Below are 20009 nucleotides of genomic sequence, written 5' to 3'. Positions count from 1 at the left end.
TGGAGGAAGGAGGCTCACTCCTGTTCACTCTAGAATCAGATCAGGACTTAACTCCACATTTACACTGCAGAAGTTCAGCAGCCTTTCCTCCCACACTAAACTGAATATTTGAGGAAGTCTTTATTTTACCATGCCTTACAGCAACACTAAACTTGTACAATGTCATAAAATTACCCTTGTAATGTAATGCAGCCCAAGTTGAATTCATTTCCACTTTATCTGTCATCACAATCCCAGGCACACTCCCAACATTACACCTGGCCAACCAAGTGCCCAGTACTGACATTTAAGACAACTGCCCAATAGTTTTGCAAATAACATGTAATTATGATGTTAAACCCAAATCAAAAAATAGCTTCTGTTAATGAAGCATTCCTAGCTGAACTCTGAGAAATCCTACTGCAAATTAATTTTGTTTAAAGGCAAATGTGGTGAAGCAGATCTTGTTTTTCTATATGGTGTAATAGATATCAAGGTACATGTTTTACAGTTTGGGATGGCTCCTGGAGAGCTGAAGTTGCAAATTCAATTGGTTAAGTGTCATAAGATAATGATTCCATCCACCCTAAAAGCCTACATTTTCTTTTCAAAAGTTTTTTCCTCTCAATTTTATTCTGTCCTCTCCTCCTCCTGAAGCAATGACTCCTTGCAGGGCTTCCTTCTGTTAGACGGCAAGCACTTCCTAATGTACAACCGTGGCATTTCTAATCCTAAGAATAGTCTTTCTGTATGAGTTGCCATTATTAGTGCCGTTACAGCTGAGTATATTCAGACTGTCCAAACTCATTTCAGGTAATAATGTCAGAATGATTTGATTTCCATCAAGCCTACCCCATCCTTGATGGCCCAAGCATCATGACTAAACACTTCCTCCCTCCGCCCCCCACCCCCCCCCACCCCACCTCCCCACACACTCCTGCAGCCATGTAATCTCTTGGGAGAAGAAAAAAAAAACACAGGGCCTATAAAAGAAAAAAATACTCTGGAGAATTCCTCTCCGGCCCCCTCAGGAGATTAAAACCTGTCCAGGAGATCACATGGTTGTCACCCTTTAAATTATATTTACAAAAGTTAAATAAAGAGCTGCTGGATTTTGACAATGTTGAGAGTGAATTCCACTGTCTTACCGCAGGTGTAGATGACATTGAGGAATTTGCGGATGCCTGGATAACAGGGATCACCAAACTCATAGGAACTGGCATATACACTGCAGCTCCTCTTCCCGTGGCATCGTTTAGTCATAATCTGTAAAGCTAAGGTTGACTGGCAGTCTGGAAGAAACATAATAATGAGGTATAAGTAGTGATTCAGATAGCTGCACATCTCTCCCTATGTTTAATTATTTCAGCAGCTACTGGTCAAAGCTCTGTTCTTTTGGACAAAATCCACTGGCAACACTGGTCAATTTTTTAAAGAGGTGACAAAATTCATTTTACATGTACAGAACTTTCAAATCTGAGTTAACCACTGTTACAAAATAGTTACATTTCTGTCCATTTTAGTCTTGCATACATGATAACAACATACACTAAAAAAATATCAATTTATCTTCCTATTAGTTCAGTGTGTCAAAAAGACTTGCATTTATTTATCACCTTATCATGTCTCTTAAAAACAGCCTGAAGAACTTCACAGATAATGAATAGTGTGGTGGTTATGTTACTGGACTACTAATCCAGAAGCCTAGACTAATAATCCAGAGAACTTGAGTTGAAATCTCACCGTGGCAGTTTGAGAATTTTTTTTAAATCTGGAAATAAAAAGCTGCTTTCACTAAAAGTGATCTTGAAGCTATCAGATTGTCATAAAAACTCAGCTGGTTCACGAACGTCCTTTAAGGAAGGAGACCTGGTATCCTTATAGTGGGTCCATTAACAGGCAGTGGCGAGTCCATTAGCAGTGGGTTCACTCACAGGCAGTGCAGGCTGGGGTCAATAGCAGTTAGTACTCCGTTCACTAGCAGACAGTGCTGGGGCCAAAGCAGACAGCACTGCATTCATTAGCAGGCTGCGCTGGGATCACTAGCAGGTAGTGGAGAATTCAAATCTGTCCCTAAATAATTTCAGGCCTTTCCTTCCCTACAGATAAACCTGGCATATTTAAACGTCTGTCCTGTGGGTGGTTATCATTTAGGTCACCATTTTTCCTCAGCCATTGTCAGCAGAGTGGAGAGGACAGACAGCCTTTCCAGGTAGTAAATGATGGTCAGATTTAAAATTAAAATAATATACTAGCTTCAGTTATTGCTGTCGGAACAGGCAGCTCCAATGAGGATGATGCACCAGTTTTGTCTGGTTAGACAGGCACTGAAACAACTGAGAAACACTATTGTGACAAAAAGACCCCAGCCTGGAGTATCAGCAAGGTTACGGTGCTTTATTCATTGCAATTCACTCAAAATGGGTCAAACCAGTGCAAAAGATCGTGGAATTTCAAGTGCATATCGGGTTTCTGCAATTTTTGCGTTAGTTTAAAAAACATGGCGCTGGAAGCTGCCCAGCCCATTAAACTGGCCACGCCCACAGATCGAATTAATCCCCATTGCAACTTTCCGCTCACTGCACCCATTTGCGGCCCTTCGAGGAGGTTCTTAAAATTAAGCTGGTTCTTTTGGGCGCAAGGACACCAATAGGCACGTCATAAAAGCTTTTGAATATAATATTTTTTTTAATTTGCAAAGAAACTGATTACTCTACACCAATATAGTATAGCTTTTTAAAGTCATTTTCAATTATTTAAGATTGGGTTATTCACAGGTGGTGGACTAGACACTTTTTTTTTGTGATAAACCCATTTCAGCTGTATTAATCAAACTGCACCACACATACCACTCTTAAATATATCAAGGAATATTTTTTAAAGCAAAAAACATTTTTAAAATTACATTCTAAAACGCTGCCCAATTGCACTGGTTCATGGCTGATATTACTCCACAGAACAAGAGGTCAGAGGCTGGGTATTCTGTGGTGAGTGTCTCACCTCCTAATTCCCCAAAGCCTTTCCCCATCAAGTCAGGAGTGTGATGGAATATTCTCCACTTGCCTGGATGAGTGCAGCTCCAACAACACTCAAGAAGCTCGACACCATCCAAGACAAAGCAGCCCGCTTGATTGGCACCCCATCCACCACCTTAAACATTCACTGTCTCCACCAGCATACCGTGGCTGCAGTGTGTACCATCTATAAGATGCACTGCAGCAACTCGCCAAGGCTTCTTCGGCAGCACCTCCCAAGCCCGCAACCTCTACCACCTAGAAGGACAAGGGCAGCAGGCGCATGGGAACACCACCACCTCCAAGTTCCCCTCCAAGTCACACACCATCCTAACTTGGAAGTATATCGCTGTTCCTTTATCATCGCTGGGTCAAAATCCTGGAACTCCCTCCCTAACAGCAGTGTGGGAGTGCCTTCACCGCACGGACTGCAGCGGTTCAAGAAGGAGGCTCACCACCACCTTCTCAAGGGCAACTAGGGATGGGCAATAAATGTTGCCCTTGCCAGCGACGCCCACATCCCATGAACGAATTTAAAAAATTATGTTTGGTGATATGCAAATGAGTTTGAGCGGAAACTTGGGGGAGAAAAAAAACACTTTTCAAAACTAGTGCAATTTTGGGTGCAATTTGTGCCCGGATCACCAATTGCGCCCATAGTGGAAACTCTACCCCCACACCTGTCACTGGTATCTGGTGCCATCATCTTATTATGAGAACTGTCACCTTTCCTCTCAGAAGTTCCACTGAGCTATCTCCATTAGACTGGCCAACTCACTTTCCCTGGATTTTAGCAGCAATTCCCCATCACCACCAGTGCTAGAGGGAAAGGAAAACGTGATATCTAGCAAAGCTTCATTGTCATCACAGCCATCCAGTTAAAGGAAATCACAAAAAGAATTTACTTTGAAAGGTCTTCAAACCACTAGCATTGTAAAAATTGACAGACTAGCATGTCTGCTGCAACCTTTGATGTTACTGATTGCAGTCTTTACATACAAACAGAAGCTTTGTCTTTCCTATAACTCCGAACAGCATAGGCTCTTCAACCTCTTCAATGCATTGACCCTGAAGGTTTAGATAAAGTGTACCCTGGACAGCATTAGCCTTCTCTGTGTGGCACTGAATTAACACTGCTGTCTTTATTTTGTTTGGTTAATTGCATTTCACTGCATTCTGTGAATGAAGCACAGAACTCGGAGTCAAAGTCAACTAAATCAGCAATGAAGGCAACATTAGAACCAAGCAACAGAAAACGCTGCAAAAACTCAGCAGGCCAGGCAGCATCTGTGGAGAGAGAAACAGAGTTAACGGGCAGGATTTTCATTGGGCCGTGGAGGCGGGATTGGAGGCGTGTGGGGGGTTAAAATCCCAAAATCGGGGGGGCACGAACCCGTCCCGCACCCATCCTGCCTCCATGCCAGTTTCAAAGGAGGCGGGTACCTGACCCGCACTGGGACCCGCCTCCCCGAGGCGGGAAGGGGATTAGTGCCAATTAACTGCCTGTTAACAGGTAGTTAACAGGCAGTTTTTAGCCTAATCCCTATTTTTAACATTGAAGTGTGGGATTCCCGACGGCTCCAAACCACGCCAAGTTAGAGGAGGCGGACCATCGGGATGAAGGGCTTGGAGGGGTCAAGATGTCCGGTGTTCAGGTGAGTGATGGGTGCATGAGTGCAAAGGTAAGTGTGTTTGGTGTGTGTAAAGTGTTTAAAGAAGTTTTACATACCTTTACTTACCTTTACAGCCTTCCTTCCTTCAGGTCTCGGGAGTCCCTCATCTCACCGGCACAGAAAGCAGAATGGCTGCAAGCTGTCAAAAATTGCAGCATTCAGCTTTCTGTTCCAGGGAGATCTCTAAATCAGCCTGAGAGGAAGGAATTAACTTGGAGTACAGATTGTCAGTGTTTGACAGCTTCAAAGAGCTGTGAAACGCTGATATTTCATCTGTCAAAATGTCTTGACAGATGAAATATCAATCTGTGACATCACCTGTTGCCAGGTGGCCCTTAATTGGCCTACTGAGCCCGCTGGGCGGGCTCAACAAGGTCAATCAAGTCTAAATCGCATGGGTTGGCTAGAACTCGATGGAGGCGGGACTACAACGCCTCCTATCCGACTCCTCAATGAAAATCCAGCCCAACGTTTCAGGTCGACGACCTTTCGTCAGAACTGGAAAAAAGCAGGAAATGGAGCAGATTTAAAAGCAAGTTTAGGGGCTGGGAAATGGGGGAGGGGATGAAAGAACAAAAGGGAAGGTCTGTTTTTGTTTTTTCTTCCCCTCCCCCATTTCCCAGCCCCTAAACTTGCTTTTAAATCTGCTCCATTTCCTGCTTTTTCCAGTTCTGACGAAAGGTCTTCGACCTGAAACATTAACTCTGTTTCTCTCTCCACGGATGCTGCCTGGCCTCCTGAGTTTTTCCAGCGTTTTCTGTTGTTATTTCAGATTTCCAGCATCCGCAGTATTTTGCTATTGTATTAGAACCAAGCATCTCTGTTGTAAGAGTATCTCATGACATATTACATGGTTTGAAAGATGATAACAGCACAAGGAGGCAACGGTAAATTTGATAGTTACATTCAAAATTGGTTTGGCAATAGCAAGCAGAAAGTAATGATATATCAACAATGACTCGTGGAGTTCTACAGTATCCCCTGCTGTTCATGTTATTCACAAATGATACAGTCAACTACAAACATGGCTCATGACATCAAAGGGGGAATGGACTGAAGGAAGGAGATTCCAGTGTCTGGAATTTCTTTAGTCCCATCCTCTCTAACAACCAGAAACATGGGCATCAGGATGACTCTGGCATACAGATCATTTTAATAGCGGATATGAGGTCCATCTGGATATCGAGGATCAGGATCCTGGCCTGGACCACCAAGAAAAATGCCAGCACAATTACTATTTTCAACCGTCTTATAAATGAGATAAATAGGGCGGCTGTTCAAAAATCCTGCTAGTTAGTGGCACTAGTTGGGGGCACTAACAACTGGCTAACACTGTTTTTCCATCTGCCCTTCTCTGGTGGACACCCAAGATATTTCTATAGTGGCACAGGTGCCTGCCACCTCTATTCAAATGAGGTGACCTCTCCCAACAAGTGTCTGCTCCAGCAGGATCAGGAGTGGAGGTCACTTCAATGTACTTCTGCCAGCAGAACAGACCCATGGATTCTTGGAGAAATATTCTTTGTCAGACTGGTGAGTTGTGAATTTAATAATGTTCAATTCCACCAGGAACATCTACAAGTTCCTCTGCTCCATTGCAGGAATGGTACCACCAACTATGCAGGGAACAGGTGATCTATCTGAACCAAGAACTTAAAACTAAAAACAATCAATACTAATATAAAGTAAGCCAAATTACAAAGGTGAAATATGATTTCACAAAACAGTCAATATCATACAGTGCCCATCAGTGACCTTCTGATGAATCAGTGGCCACTGTGTAACTGTACTGCAGGGTCCCAAAATGAGAATGTGCATAATTGTAAGGTAATTCATAAAGCAAAAAGAACCACTCTGCTTCAGAGAGGAAAAAAAGTGATTAGTGCTGGGGACATTGGCCCAGAAATTCGGGTTGGGGGCTTCCCGCGGGTGCAAGCCCCCGACCTGCACTTACCTTGTGCGCCAGCCGTTGAGCTGTGGGCCCCCGTGGAATTCTGATCCGGGGCCTGCTCCAGCTGCCGGCGCGCAGTGCTTGCATATCCCAGGGGCGCAGTTAGTTTGAAGCGTCCCCTGGGATCACGTGGGCCATGGGCAGCCAATCGGAGCAGGGAATGCTCCATTCATAAGTCTAACAGGAAGTGCTGTCAAACTTAGAAATACTACGGGCCCCTTCTTCTTACAAAACATCACTAAATCTTCAAATAAATTTTTAAAAAACATCACATTTTTTAAATAAACTATAAATTAAATGAAATAACAATTTTAAACAATAATTTAAATTTTTGAAAAGAATAATTTTATTTTCTAACGGGGCTAAAAATAAACTTACCTTGCTTTAAAGTATTTAAAAATAATAAACCTGTGGAAAAAATGTTTTAATTTTAATTAATTCACCACTTACCTTGTAAAAAGCAGGCAGGAATTCAGCAGCAGCAGCGGGGCTATAAAATTCCCAGTGACCAGGTAAGGCCTCACAGCGTCGGCGGGAACTCAGCGGCAGCAGTGGGGCTATAAAAGTCCCAGAGACCAGGTAAGGCCTCACAGCGTCGGCGGGAATTCAGCGGCAGCAGTGGGGCTATAAAAGTCCCAGAGACCAGGTAAGGCCTCACAGCGTCGGCGGGAATTCAGCGGCAGCAGTGGGGCTATAAAAGTCCCAGAGACCAGGTAAGGCCTCACAGCGTCGGCGGGAATTCAGCGGCAGCAGTGGGGCTATAAAAGTCCCAGAGACCAGGTAAGGCCTCACAGCGTCGGCGGGAATTCAGCGGCAGCAGCGGGGCTATAAAAGTCCCAGAGACCAGGTAAGGCCTCAGTGCGTCGGCGGGAATTCAGCGGCAGCAGCGGGGCTATAAAAGTCCCAGAGACCAGGTAAGGCCTCAGTGCGTCGGCGGGAATTCAGCGGCAGCAGCGGGGCTATAAAAGTCCCAGTGACCAGGTAAGGCCTCACAGCGTCGGCGGGAATTCAGCGGCAGCAGCGGGGCTATAAAAGTCCCAGAGACCAGGTAAGGCCTCAGTGCGTCGGCGGGAATTCAGCGGCAGCAGCGGGGCTATAAAAGTCCCAGAGACCAGGTAAGGCCTCAGTGCGTCGGCGGGAATTCAGCAGCGGCAGCGGGGCTATAAAAGTCCCAGAGACCAGGTAAGGCCTCACAGCGTCGGCGGGAATTCAGCGGCAGCAGCGGGGCTATAAAAGTCCCAGAGACCAGGTAAGGCCTCAGTGCGTCGGCGGGAATTCAGCGGCAGCAGCGGGGCTATAAAAGTCCCAGAGACCAGGTAAGGTTTACCAGCCTCCGAACTCGGAACTCGGAGGGAAGGAGAGAGGTAAAAAGTAATCCAAGTATGACGTCACCAGAAAGCGGATAAGTGATTGGTTGGTAAGTATTTCCCTCTTTTTTAAGCTTAAACTCTTTGGTTTATAGTTTCTAAGGTGCGATATTCATCTAGAATCGGGGCAGAGGGTATTTAAAAATAATATCAATAAATGTAATTAATTACATAGAATGGGAGATCAGGTGATGTGTTGCTGCTGCAATATGTGGGAGCTGGTGGACGCCATTGATGCTCACGGTGATCACATTTGCAGTAAGTGTTGGCTGCTCGAGGAATTCCGGCTCCGTGTTGAAGAGCTGGAGTCCGAGCTTCAAACACTGAGATACATCAGGGAGGGGGAGAGTTACCTGGACTCTGTGTATCACAAGGTAGTCACACCAATTAGATTAATTAATTCAGATGTAGTCCGTGGCCAGGGTCAGGATGGTGTGACAAGAAGTGAGGCAGGTACGGGGATCCAGGAGGTAGTGTTGGAGGAGCCGCAGCCCTTGCTCTTGTCCAACAGGTTTGAGGCTCTTACTCCCTGTGAGGATGGGAACAGGGACTGCGGGGAGGATGAGCAACCTGGCCACAGCACCGTGGAGCGGGGGGCCATTCAAGTGGGGGGAGTTCAAAGAAATGTTGTAGTGGTAGGGGATAGTATCATTAGGGGGATAGATAGAGTTCTTTGCAGCCGAGAGCGAGAGTCCCGAAGGCTGTGTTGCCTGCCCGGTGCCAGGGTTAAGGACATCTCCTCTGGGCTGGAGAGAAACTTGGAGTGGGAGGGGGAGGATCCAGTTGTCGTGGTCCATGTTGGTACCAACGACATAGATAGGACAAGGAAGGAGGTTCTGCTGAGGGAGTTTGAGCAGCTAGGGGCCAAATTAAAAAGCAGAACCACAAGGGTAAGAATCTCTGGATTACTACCTGAGCCACGTGCAAATTTGGCTAGGGTAAATAAAATTAGAGAGTTAAATGCGTGGCTCAAAGACTGGTGTGGGAGAAATGGGTTTTGCTTCCTGGGACACTGGCATCAATACTGGGACAGGCGAGAGCTGTTCCGTTGGGACGGACTTCACTTGGCCAGTGCTGGGACTAGAATCCTGGCGAATCGAATAACTAGGGCTGTCGAGAGGGCTTTAAACTAATTAGTGGGGGGGAGGTTTTAAGAGAGCGAAAAATAAAAATGACAGCGGAGAAGGCAATAGAGCAAGGTAGCAGTGGGGGAATTAAAAACCAGAGCGTGTCAGGAAGGGACAGAATGTATAATGATAAAGGTAAAGTAGTAAAAGGGGTAAAAGCAGGAATAAATTGTCAGAAAACCTATTTGAAAGTTCTTTATCTGAATGGACGTAGCATTCGTAACAAAATTGACGAGTTGACAGTGCAAATAACTACACATGGGTATGATCTGGTGGCCATTACGGAAACATGGCTGCAAGATAATCATGACTGGGAACTAAACATACAAGGGTATTTGACAATTAGGAAGGACAGACAGAAAGGAAAGGGAGGTGGGGTTGCTATGTTAATCAAGGATGGAATCACTGCAATAGTCAGAAATGATATTGGGTCAAAGGATCAGGATAGTGAAACAGTTTGGGTGGAGATAAGGAATAATAAGGGGAAAAAGTCACTAGTGGGCGTAGTCTATAGGCCTCCTAACAGTTGCAACTCTGTTGGTCGGAGTATAAATCAGGAAATAGTTGGGGCTTGTAATAAGGGAACAGCTATAATCATGGGGGATTTTAACTTTCATATTGACTGGACTAATCAAATTGGGCATGACAGCATTGAGGAAGAGTTCATAGAGTGTATTAGGGACGGGTTCCTTGAGCAGTATGTAACTGAACCAACCAGGGGGCAGGCAATCTTAGATCTGGTCCTGTGTAATGAGACAGGATTAATAAAAAATGTCCTAGTAAAGGATCCCCTTGGAATGAGTGACCATAATATGGTTGAATTCCAAATTCAGTTTGAGGGTGAGAGAGTTGGATCTCAAACCAACGTACTAAGCTTAAATAAAGGAGACTATGAAGGTATGAGAGTAGAATTGACTAAAGCGGACTGGGAAAACAGATTAAAGTGTAAGACGGTACAAGAGCAGTGGTCTACATTCAAGGAGATATTTCACATCTTTCAAGATAAATATATTCCACTGAGGAAAAAGGGGAGTAAAAGAAAAGACAGCCATCCGTGGCTTAGTAAAGTAATAAAGGATAGTATTCAACTGAAAACAAGGGCATATAAATTAGCCAAATCTAGTGGGAGGATAGAAGATTGGGAAGCATTTAAAAGCCAGCAAACAATAACTAAAAGATTAATTAAGAAAGGGAAGATAGATTATGAAAGTAAACTAGCAAAAAATATAAAAACAGATAGCAAGAGTTTCTACAGCTATATAAAAAGAAAAAGGGTGGCTAAAGTGAACGTTGGTCCCTTAGAGGATGGGACCAGGAAACTAGTGGTGGGGAACATGGAGATGGCAAAGACGCTGAACAAATATTTTGTATCAGTCTTTTCAGTCGAGGACACTAAAAATATCCCAACACTGGACAAACAGGGGGCAATTGGGGGGGAGGAGCTAAACACGATTAAAATCACTAAAGAGATGGTACTCAGTAAAATAATGGGACGCAAGGCGGATAAATCCCCCGGACCTGATGGCCTACATCCTAGGGTCTTGAGAGAAGTGGCGGTAGGGATTGTGGATGCATTGGTGATCATTTTCCAGAACTCCCTGGACTCAGGAAAGATCCCGGCAGATTGGAAAACTGCTAATGTAACACCCTTATTTAAGAAGGGAAGTAGACAAAAAGCTGGAAACTATAGACCAGTTAGCCTAACATCTGTGGTTGGCAAAATATTGGAGTCCATTATTAAGGAAACAGTATCAGAGCATTTGGATAAACATAATTTAATAGGACAGAGTCAGCATGGTTTTACGAAGGGGAAGTCATGTTTGACAAATTTGCTCGAATTCTTTGAGGATGTAACATACAGGGTGGATAAAGGGGAACCAGTGTATGTAGTGTATTTGGACTTCCAAAAGGCATTTGACAAGGTTCCACACAAAAGATTACTGATCAAGATAAAAAATCACGGGATTGGGGGTAATATACTGGCATGGGTGGAAGGTTGGCTATCTAACAGAAAACAAAGAGTTGGGATAAATGGTTCATTCTCGGGCTGGCAATCAGTAACTAGTGGTGTCCCACAGGGATCAGTGCGGGGACCCCAACTCTTTACAATCTATATTAACGATTTGGAGGAAGGGACCGAGTGCAACATATCCAAGTTTGCCGATGATACAAAGATGGGAGGGAAAGCAGTGAGTGAGGAGGACATAAAAAACCTGCAAAAGGACATAGACAGGCTAAGTGAGTGGGCAGAGATTTGGCAGATGCAATATAATGTTGGAAAGTGTGAGGTTATGCACTTTGGCAGAAAAAATCAAAGAGCAAGTTATTATCTAAATGGAGAGAAACTGCAAAGTGCTACAGTACAAAGGGATCTGGGAGTCCTGGTACATGAAACACAAAAAGTTAGTATGCAGGTGCAGCAGGTGATCAGGAAGGCCAATGGAATCTTGGCTTTTATTGCAAGGGGGATGGAGTATAAAAACAGAGAAGTCTTGCTGCAGTTATACAGGGTATTGGTGAGGCCACACCTGGAATACTGCGTGCAGTTTTGGTTTCCATATTTAAGAAAAGGTATACTTGCTCTCGAGGCGGTTCAGAGAAGGTTCACTCGGTTGATTTCAGAGATGAGGGGGTTGACGTATGAGGAAAGGTTGAATAGGTTGGGACTCTACTCATTGGAGTTCAGAAGAATGAGAGGCGATCTTATCGAAACATATAAGATTGTGAGGGGGCTTGATCGGGTGGATGCGGTGAGGATGTTTCCACTGATGGGTGAGACTACAACTAGGGAGCATAATCTTAGAATAAGGGGCTGCCCTTTCAAAACTGAGATGAGGAGAAACTTCTTCACTCAGAGGGTAGTAAATCTATGGAATTTGCTACCCCAGAGAGCTGTGGAAGCTGCAACATTAAATAAAGTTAAAATGGAGATAGACATTGTCCTAGCAGATAAGGGAATTAGGGGTTACGGGGAGAGGGCAGGGAAGTGGACGTGAGTCTAGATTCAGATCAGCCATGATCCTATTGAATGGCGGAGCAGGCCCGAGGGGCTGTATGGCCTACTCCTGCTCCTATTTCTTATGTTCTTATGTTCTTACGCCTGCTTTTTACATTTCTAACTTCTGCAGACTTACACTCCCGGGAAAACCTGTAAAAAAAAACGAAGTTCGATGCACACGCGCAGCCTCCCCCGCGCACGCATTCAACCTCTGAACCCCTGCTTTCAGGGGAACGGAAGTGCCGGTTTCCCGCGCATGCGCAGTGCATGCAGGAAACTGGCACTTCCATTGGGCCTACGGGTGAGTACCCCGTGCGTACTCACCCGTGGAGACCCGAATTTCTGGGCCATTATTGTTTACAATGTACATAAATGATCTGGAAGTGGAGACAGAAAGCTAAGTTCGTTGACAAAATTGAGGGGGCAGTAAAAAATAACAGAACAAGCAGACCAAGTTGATAGATTGGGCTAACAAGTGGCAGGTGTTATTTGACACCAACGGTCAGGTGATGAGACTGAGGAAGGGAATAAATGCTGGGAATATAAGATTAACAGTAGTAGATGATAGAACACAGGAGAGGGATCTGGGAGCAGCACTGTTGGGTAACTCGTTGAACCTATCAACGTAAGTGCAATAACAAATAAGATCTCAGGATGTATAACCAGTTGAATAGAGATTCCACCAGTGTGGAGTTTCAGGTAAACAATAGCAGTCCTCATCCTGTGCATGTCCTCTCTTTTTACTAAGGGCTGTTTTCTCTTACAACCAGTGTAGAACAAATAAGATGTTCCTTGTCATGAGCACATGAGATGATGCCCAAATATCATGATGCAACCCATGTTGGACATAATGGCCTAGAAATTCAGTTGCGTTCGCCAGCCGCTAACGCCATAAGAGGGGTAGATTTGCAGCGCTAGGCACTTAGCGCCCGGGCGCAGAACGATCTGCGCCTACGCCCAACTTCAGTTGACATTTAGCGCCGGCGCAAAGTGTTTGCGCCCGCTCAGCTGCGCGTGCAGCTTATGACGTTATTTCGTCGTGCAACGCTGTTTGTGCGCCCCAAACCGGAAATTCAGTGGCGCCCGGCCAATGTGGGCGTGGCGCTGTTAAGAACTGTGAAATGGAACGCAACAGAGGCCCTGTGGGCCTCGGGGAGCGCTAATTAAAGGGCACTTACACTGACCTATAAAGCCCAGCCATTTTGCTGCAATGACTTCAGTGCTTTGGATTTCTGGACAGAGACCAAGGAACAGAGCTTACTGATTTGGGACAACATAGGAGAGGTATTTTTGGCTTCTGGCCAGAGCTTGGAAATTTGAATCATTGTGATTTAACTGTTTGCAAGTTTATTATGGGGGCTGTATGGGGTTCCAACCCTCAGTTCCAGCATTATGTGCGAAGGGCTCGCAGACGCTGTGTGAGAGGGCCAGCCATGCCTAGACGCAGAGGGGCCATCAGGCGTCGGCAACGTAGGCCTTACCCACTCAGGGAATACCGGCAGCAGGTGTCCTATCTCACCATGACTGCTGCGCATTGTGTTAAGAGGCTGCGCTTCAGAAGGGAGGTGGTTGCAGAGATCTGCCAGCTGCTTCACAGAGATCTGCGTCCACAGCTGATGTGCAGGACGTCTCTCTCAGTGGAAGTGAAGGTCACGGTGGCTCTGAACTTTTATGCAAGCGGCTCCTTCCAAGCCGCTGCTGGGGACATAACGAACATCTCCCAGTTCGCCGCGCATCGCTGCATCCGGCAGGTCACCGATGCCCTTTTCGCGAGGAGACACCAATTCATCTCCTTCCCCATGACCCTAGAGAGGCAGGAGCAGCGTGCAGTCGGATTTGGCAGGATCGCGGACTTCCCCATGGTGCAGGGCGCCATTGACTGCATGCATGTGGCTATGCGGGCACCTATCGACAATGCCGAGAATTACCGCAACCGGAAGGGCTACCATTCCCTCAATGTACATCTGGTGTGTGACCACAGGCAGCGCATCCTAGCTGTCAATGCCCGCTTTCCAGGAAGCAGCCACGATGCATTTATCCTGCGCCAGACTACTGTGGCTGACATGTTCGAGGCACAGCCTCCACCAAGGGGATGGCTTATTGGGGACAAGGGCTACCCTTTGTGTACATGGCTCATGACCCCGCTCCGCGCGCCCAGGACCCCTGCGGAGGAGGCATACAACGAAAGCCATCAAGCCACAAGGAACATCATAGAGCAAACGATTGGCGTCCTCAAGCAACGGTTCCGCTGCCTGGATCGCTCCGGCGGATCTCTACAGTATTCGCCGGATAGAGTCTCCCAGTTCGTCGTCGTTTGCTGCATGCTGCACAACCTGGCTATCCGCAGGACTCAGGCACTGCCACCTGACGTAGCACCACCACCTCAGGAGGACGCGCAGGAGGACCATGAGGAGGAGGAGGAGGAGGAGTACCAGCCCAGGAGGGAGCCACAAGGTCCAAGGGCCGTCCGCCGGCGGCTTATTGAACGACACTTCTAGGCCCCCTGTCAGGGAATGGATTGTGGCAATGAACGCACCTGAATGCAGCCGCTCCGCAAGCCCTCAGCCGCTTAACGCAACAACCACTGGAAACATGACACCTGGACAAGCTGAATAAATAAAAAGCTTTATTTAACAAACTCAGGGCCCTTCCCACATGAAACAGAAAAACAGACAAGACCCCCAAAAAACAGTCACAAAAATATCTCACTCCCACAACCTGGGGAGGAATAACAAAACTTGCCCATCCAATTGGCCTTCATCCTCGGCCTTACCAAAATAAGCCCCCCCCACAACACAAACACCCCCATATAAAAAAAACCGTTGGCAACACACTCTACTGGGTGTGCCGAGAGGGCGAGTCCTTGTGCAGCCTTGTGCGGCCCCTGCCCGACCTGTTGCTCCGCCTCAACCTGGGCCCTGTGGGTGTTGCAAGGCTGGGGGAAGGCTCCTGAGGGGCAGAATGCGTGACGGCAGATGCCCTTGGGGGGTCGGCCTAGACGAGGACCGGCCCTGGAGGGGCCGGCTGCTGACTGCTGCAGCTGTGGCTGGGCAGCATCAGTCTCTGCAGCAGCTCGTCGCACCTTGGCTGGGGGAGTTGCAGTGGCGGCTGCAGCAATGGGGGCAAGCTGGCTAATGCCAGGCGCTCGCTGGTCGGCAGAGACACTGGCACTCGGCCGGGCTGGCAGTGCAGCAAGCGCAGCAATCTGGTGGAGGCCAGACCGCTGTGCTGCAGCAGGGCGGCGGGTGCCCTGGCGATGCTTCCGCGACACAGCGAGTGTGGCAGAAGTGAGCGCCCGAACTGCCCTGGTCTGTGCCCGCATCAGATCAGTGAGTGTCTGCACGGCACCACTCATGAACTCGCGACTCGCGTCCTGCGCTGCCGCGAGTTGCTGGACACCCCTGTCCTGTGCTGCCGCGAGTTGCTGGACACCCCTGTCCTGTGCTGCCGCGAGTTGGTCGACACCCCTGGCCTGTGCTGCCGCAAGTTGTTCGACACCACTGGCCTGTGAGTCCCCGAAAGAGGCCACACTATGAGCCAGGGACTCAATGGCCTGAGGCAACTGTCCCACAATCCCCATGAACTCCTTGTGGCGGCGCTCAGAATCCGCGGACATTTCATCTAGGAGGCGCACCTCCTGGGCGAGGACCGTCTCCGGACTGGAGGCCGGACTCTCCCTCTGGGGAGAAGGCCGCCGTTCCGCCCGACCCTTCCCACGTGCCTGGACGCCACTGGGCCCAGCAACTGGCCTCCCCTGCAACACTTGCCCCCTCTGGGGAGAAGGCCGCCGTTCTGCCCGACCCTTCCCACGTGCCTGGACGCCACTGGACCCAGGAGCTACACCCCCCTGCAGCACTTCCCCCTGGCTCTCCTCCAGGCAAGACGTCTCCCCTCCATTGCCATCCCCTGGCGCGGATGAGGCTTCGCCCGATGTGCCGCCTTCCTGTTGGTCCTCGTCGTCCTCCTCTTCCGAGGGACTGGCACTCTCAGCTTCAAGGACCTCCTCCTCACCAGCTGAAAGCAGGAAGGCACAAGAGTAGCTTTAGAGTGAGGACAGGGCGTCAGCGAGGGAGGCATGAGTGGTGGCATTCAGCGCATTGGTCGGACAGTGGCAAAGGATGTAGATCTGATGCGCTAGGGGAACGAGAGAGGTCCAAACGGTCATGTCCTTACCGTTGGGTCGCAGCACAGGGTCGGCATCTCCAATGGCAACAGGGCCAGTCACCCGGCCACGCATGAGTCGAGCCACGCTCTCCTCCAGCTCACTGAGCTCCTGGAACTGGGCACGGCCTCCACCGGTGACATTCTGGCTCTTCAAATTCCGGGCCATCTTGGCCTGCAAGAGAAAGGACGGCCTCTAAGTACATTGTGGTGGCCTGTTGTTGTGTGCACTGCCTCCCATGGTGGAATAGCTTGGCCAGTGTGGTGCCCTGTTGTTGTGTGCACTGCCTCCCATGGTCGAATAGCTTGGCCAGTGTGGTGCCCTGTTGTTGTGTGCACTGCCTCCCATGGTCGAATAGCTTGGCCAGTGTGTTAAGTGCAGAAAGTGCTATTGAGGATCATGCCAGTTCCATAGCTGCGGGAGGAGGGCTGGCCATTAGGCCTTTGAGGTCCCTTTGCCCATAATGTGAGGTGCACATGCAAGGATGAGGAGGACACTGGAAAGGGTACTCACCTTCACCATCCGAGTGAGGTCGTTGTACTTCTTGCAGCATTGGTCACCAGTCCTGGGGACATCGCTGTTGACTGACACCCTGTGGGCGATTTTCCTCCAGGCTCTCCTGTACTGCCTCCGGGGAGCCTTCTTGCCACTGTCCGGGCACAAGATCTCTTTGTACCTTTCCAACCCCCTAACCAGCACCCTCAAAGCATGCTGGGAGAAGCGCTGCGCTCGTTCACGGGCCTTCTCCATGGCTTCAGGCGCTATTTGGGTCCACCAGCAGTGTTCAGGCCTAGCTGCAGGGCTCCACTATCCAGGGCGTGGCTGCAGACCAAGTCGACCCTTCCCCCTTTAAGAGCTGGCCGGCGTCAGGGTGTCTGCTGTCAATCAAAACATGACCGCACCTGCGCTGCGCCCGGCCTCGGCGTTATCAGTCCGCACCGCCGGCTTAGCGCCTAAAGATAGGAGTGCAACGCCAGTTTCAGCGCTCACCCAAACTCTTGGCCAAATCTACTGAATTTCGGCGAACTGACCTGCACTTTCCGGCGGGCGCTAACTTTAGCGACCGCCCGACTTTACCGCCCCAAAAGTGGCTATACTGAATTTCTAGGCCAATATGTACTTGCAGCTAACTTAGACAGGAAGATTATTTTTAGCTGAAGGCATGTAAGGATATGAGTGAAGGGACACTTCCAGTTGAAGGCTGGGGATGCAAAGTGTATGCTGTTGCAGAATAGGCATTCACAGCAAGCACTGAAAGTACTGTCAGAGAGCGTGAGGAGGAAGTAATTGTGAATGCCATACATGCTTGGTACACTGCATTAATGGAAGGTAATGGTGGGTTTTCCAACCTTGGCTGACCTGGTAAAGCCAGTAAACTTCTTCCAGCACTGCTTTCAATTGCATGCGTGATGAAGCAGCCTTCACACCAGTCACCACCTCCTCCCACTTTCGGTGTGCTGCTGTTGTTGGGGTCCTCCACTGCTCCCTTCCTCTGCCTCAATTCCTTCAGTAGAATTTCAGTGGCCCCATCAGAGAAACAAGCGGAGCTGCTGAACTCCTTCTATGTTATGTTCATTAATAACTAGACATTCTTATTATGAACAGCTAGCTTCTAGCTAGACATTTATTCAGTACACGTTCTCTAGGTACAGCATCTGTAGAGATTCCACATGTGTGCTTCTGTGTGCAGGCTTCCATCTTGACTACTACCTCCTGAGTAGCCTAGTGCATCATGGGTAGTGTAGTCTTAAACACATACAACTAAATATACAGCTCTACGGCTCCATCTAGTGTACCACTCCAGAATGACATTTTATTGATCATTACATCCCCCATTCTTTGAGGTTAACAAAATCAATATCAATCAACTTTCAAGAAAAACGATAAAGATGATATCAGTAACACTTTTGTTAGTGCTCTATGAACATAAACATTTTCACAACAGTCAATACATTTTCAATATAGTTTTTCTTTGTACTCAAAGATTAAGTCTATCAGGCTTTTTTACTACACGTGTGCGTCTTCTCAGCACGGGTAAGTCTGATGTGTTTTCATGAGATTGCTCTGGTGGTGAATGACAAGATTCAGTTGCGGCATTGTCATCAATCTGCTCTTGGATAGTTTCTTGTGTTTTCAGGAGGGAACGGCGGTTCCTCCTGAGAATCTGTCCTTCCTCAGTTCTAACAGTGTATGACCTTGGTCCTACTTCCTCAAGAACTGTAGCTTTCCTGTTCCATGCATCTGGATCCTCAATCCTGACAACATCATCCCTTGTCAATGGTTTTAGAGTTTTGGATGACTTGTCATAGTATGATTTCTGTTTCAGCTTTAACAGTTGAAGTCTCTGTCTCAGTTCCTTACTTTGCTGTTCTTTTGCACAGCAGGGTAGCGTGGTGCGCAACTTGCGACCCATTAGTAGTTCAGCAGGTGAAGACCCACAGCCTAAAGGTGAGGCTCGGTAGCTCAGCAGGGCGAGATAAGGATCAGACTTGCTTTCTGTCGCTTTCTTCAGTAGCTGCTTGAGAACTTGAACACCCTTCTCTGCCTTACCATTTGACAGAGCATACAAAGGACTGGATGTGATGTGCTGAAAGTCATACTGTGCTGCAAACTGTTGCCACCCCTTGCAGTTGAAGCACGGACCATTGTCGCTAATGGCAATCCTGGGAATTCCATGTCTGGCGAAGATGGATTTCACATGCATTATGACACTGCTTGCTGATGTGCTTGAGAGCAGCGCCATCTCAGGATAGCTAGAATAGTAGTCAATCACTATTAGATATTCTTTACCATTTAAATGAAAGAGGTCCATACCAACCTTTTGCCATGGTGCTGTTGGTAAGTCAGCTACTATCATTGGTTCCTTTGTTTGGTTGTTTTGGTGTTTCTGACATGTCTCACATTTGCCTATCATGTTCTCAATGTCCTTATTTATGCCAGGCCAATAAACAGTGTCTCTTGCTCTCCTTTTGCATTTTTCAATTCCGAGGTGTCCCTCATGAATCCTTTTGAGCATGTCTTGACGTACAGCCTGTGGAATGACTATTCTGTTCTGTTTTAGTAATAGTCCACTTGCGCTACTCAATTCTGACCTTATGTGAAAATATTTTGGACAGGAACCTTTTGGCCAACCATGATGAATGTTCTCTATTACTGTTTGTAATACTGTATCATTTACTGTTTCTTCTGCTATTTGCTTTGATTTTGTGTCTGACATGGGCAGCGCAGCAGTGACCATACTCACATGAACATCCACGTCTTCTTCAGTAGAGCTCACATGACTCATTGTGGGTGCTCGGGATAGTGCATCTGCTAACACTATGTATTTGCCTGGTGTGTAGATCGGTTCAAAGTCATATCTTTGCAGCTTCATCATGAGTCGTTGAATCCTTGGAGACATCTCATTCAGATTTTTTTTTAATGATGGCAACCAGTGGGCTGTGGTCTGTCTCAACTGTGAAGGTGGGAAGTCCATATATGTAGCCATGAAACTTTTCTAGTCCAACTACCAAGCCTAGACATTCCTTTTCAATCTGGGCGTATCGACACTCAGTATCAGTCATAGACCTGGAGGCATAGGCAACAGGCTTCCAATCTTCACCCTCTGCTTGTAGCAAGACCGCGCCTAGGCCATCTTTTGATGCATCCGTTGACACTTTGATTTTCTTTGTTGGGTCAAAGAAAGTGAGTACAGGTGTGGTTGTCAGCACTGTTTTGAGGTTCATCCATTCTTGTTCA

At 47.5% G+C, this 20009-nt stretch overlaps 1 protein-coding gene across 2 annotated transcripts in view; it reads right to left on the bottom strand.

The window, feature by feature from the left end:
- eva1aa (eva-1 homolog A, regulator of programmed cell death a) overlaps positions 1 to 20009 on the bottom strand; it is a 457150-nt gene that overhangs the window by 138035 nt on the left and 299106 nt on the right. The window contains exon 5 of one of the 2 annotated variants that reach the window (XM_085997096.1): positions 1128 to 1271. The exons of the other annotated variant lie outside the window; for it this stretch is intronic. Coding sequence (XP_085853222.1) covers positions 1128 to 1271 — 144 coding nt within the window. The remainder of the gene's footprint in view (positions 1 to 1127; positions 1272 to 20009) is intronic. 2 annotated transcript variants of the gene reach the window in all.

This window comes from Somniosus microcephalus, chromosome 9 (genome assembly GCF_052327205.1).
Source record: "Somniosus microcephalus isolate GS21.2 chromosome 9, FLI_Smic_1.0, whole genome shotgun sequence".
Classification (NCBI taxonomy): Eukaryota; Metazoa; Chordata; class Chondrichthyes; order Squaliformes; family Somniosidae; genus Somniosus; species Somniosus microcephalus.
Note: the sequence above shows the minus strand (reverse complement) of the source record. Positions and strands in the feature narration are given on the sequence as shown.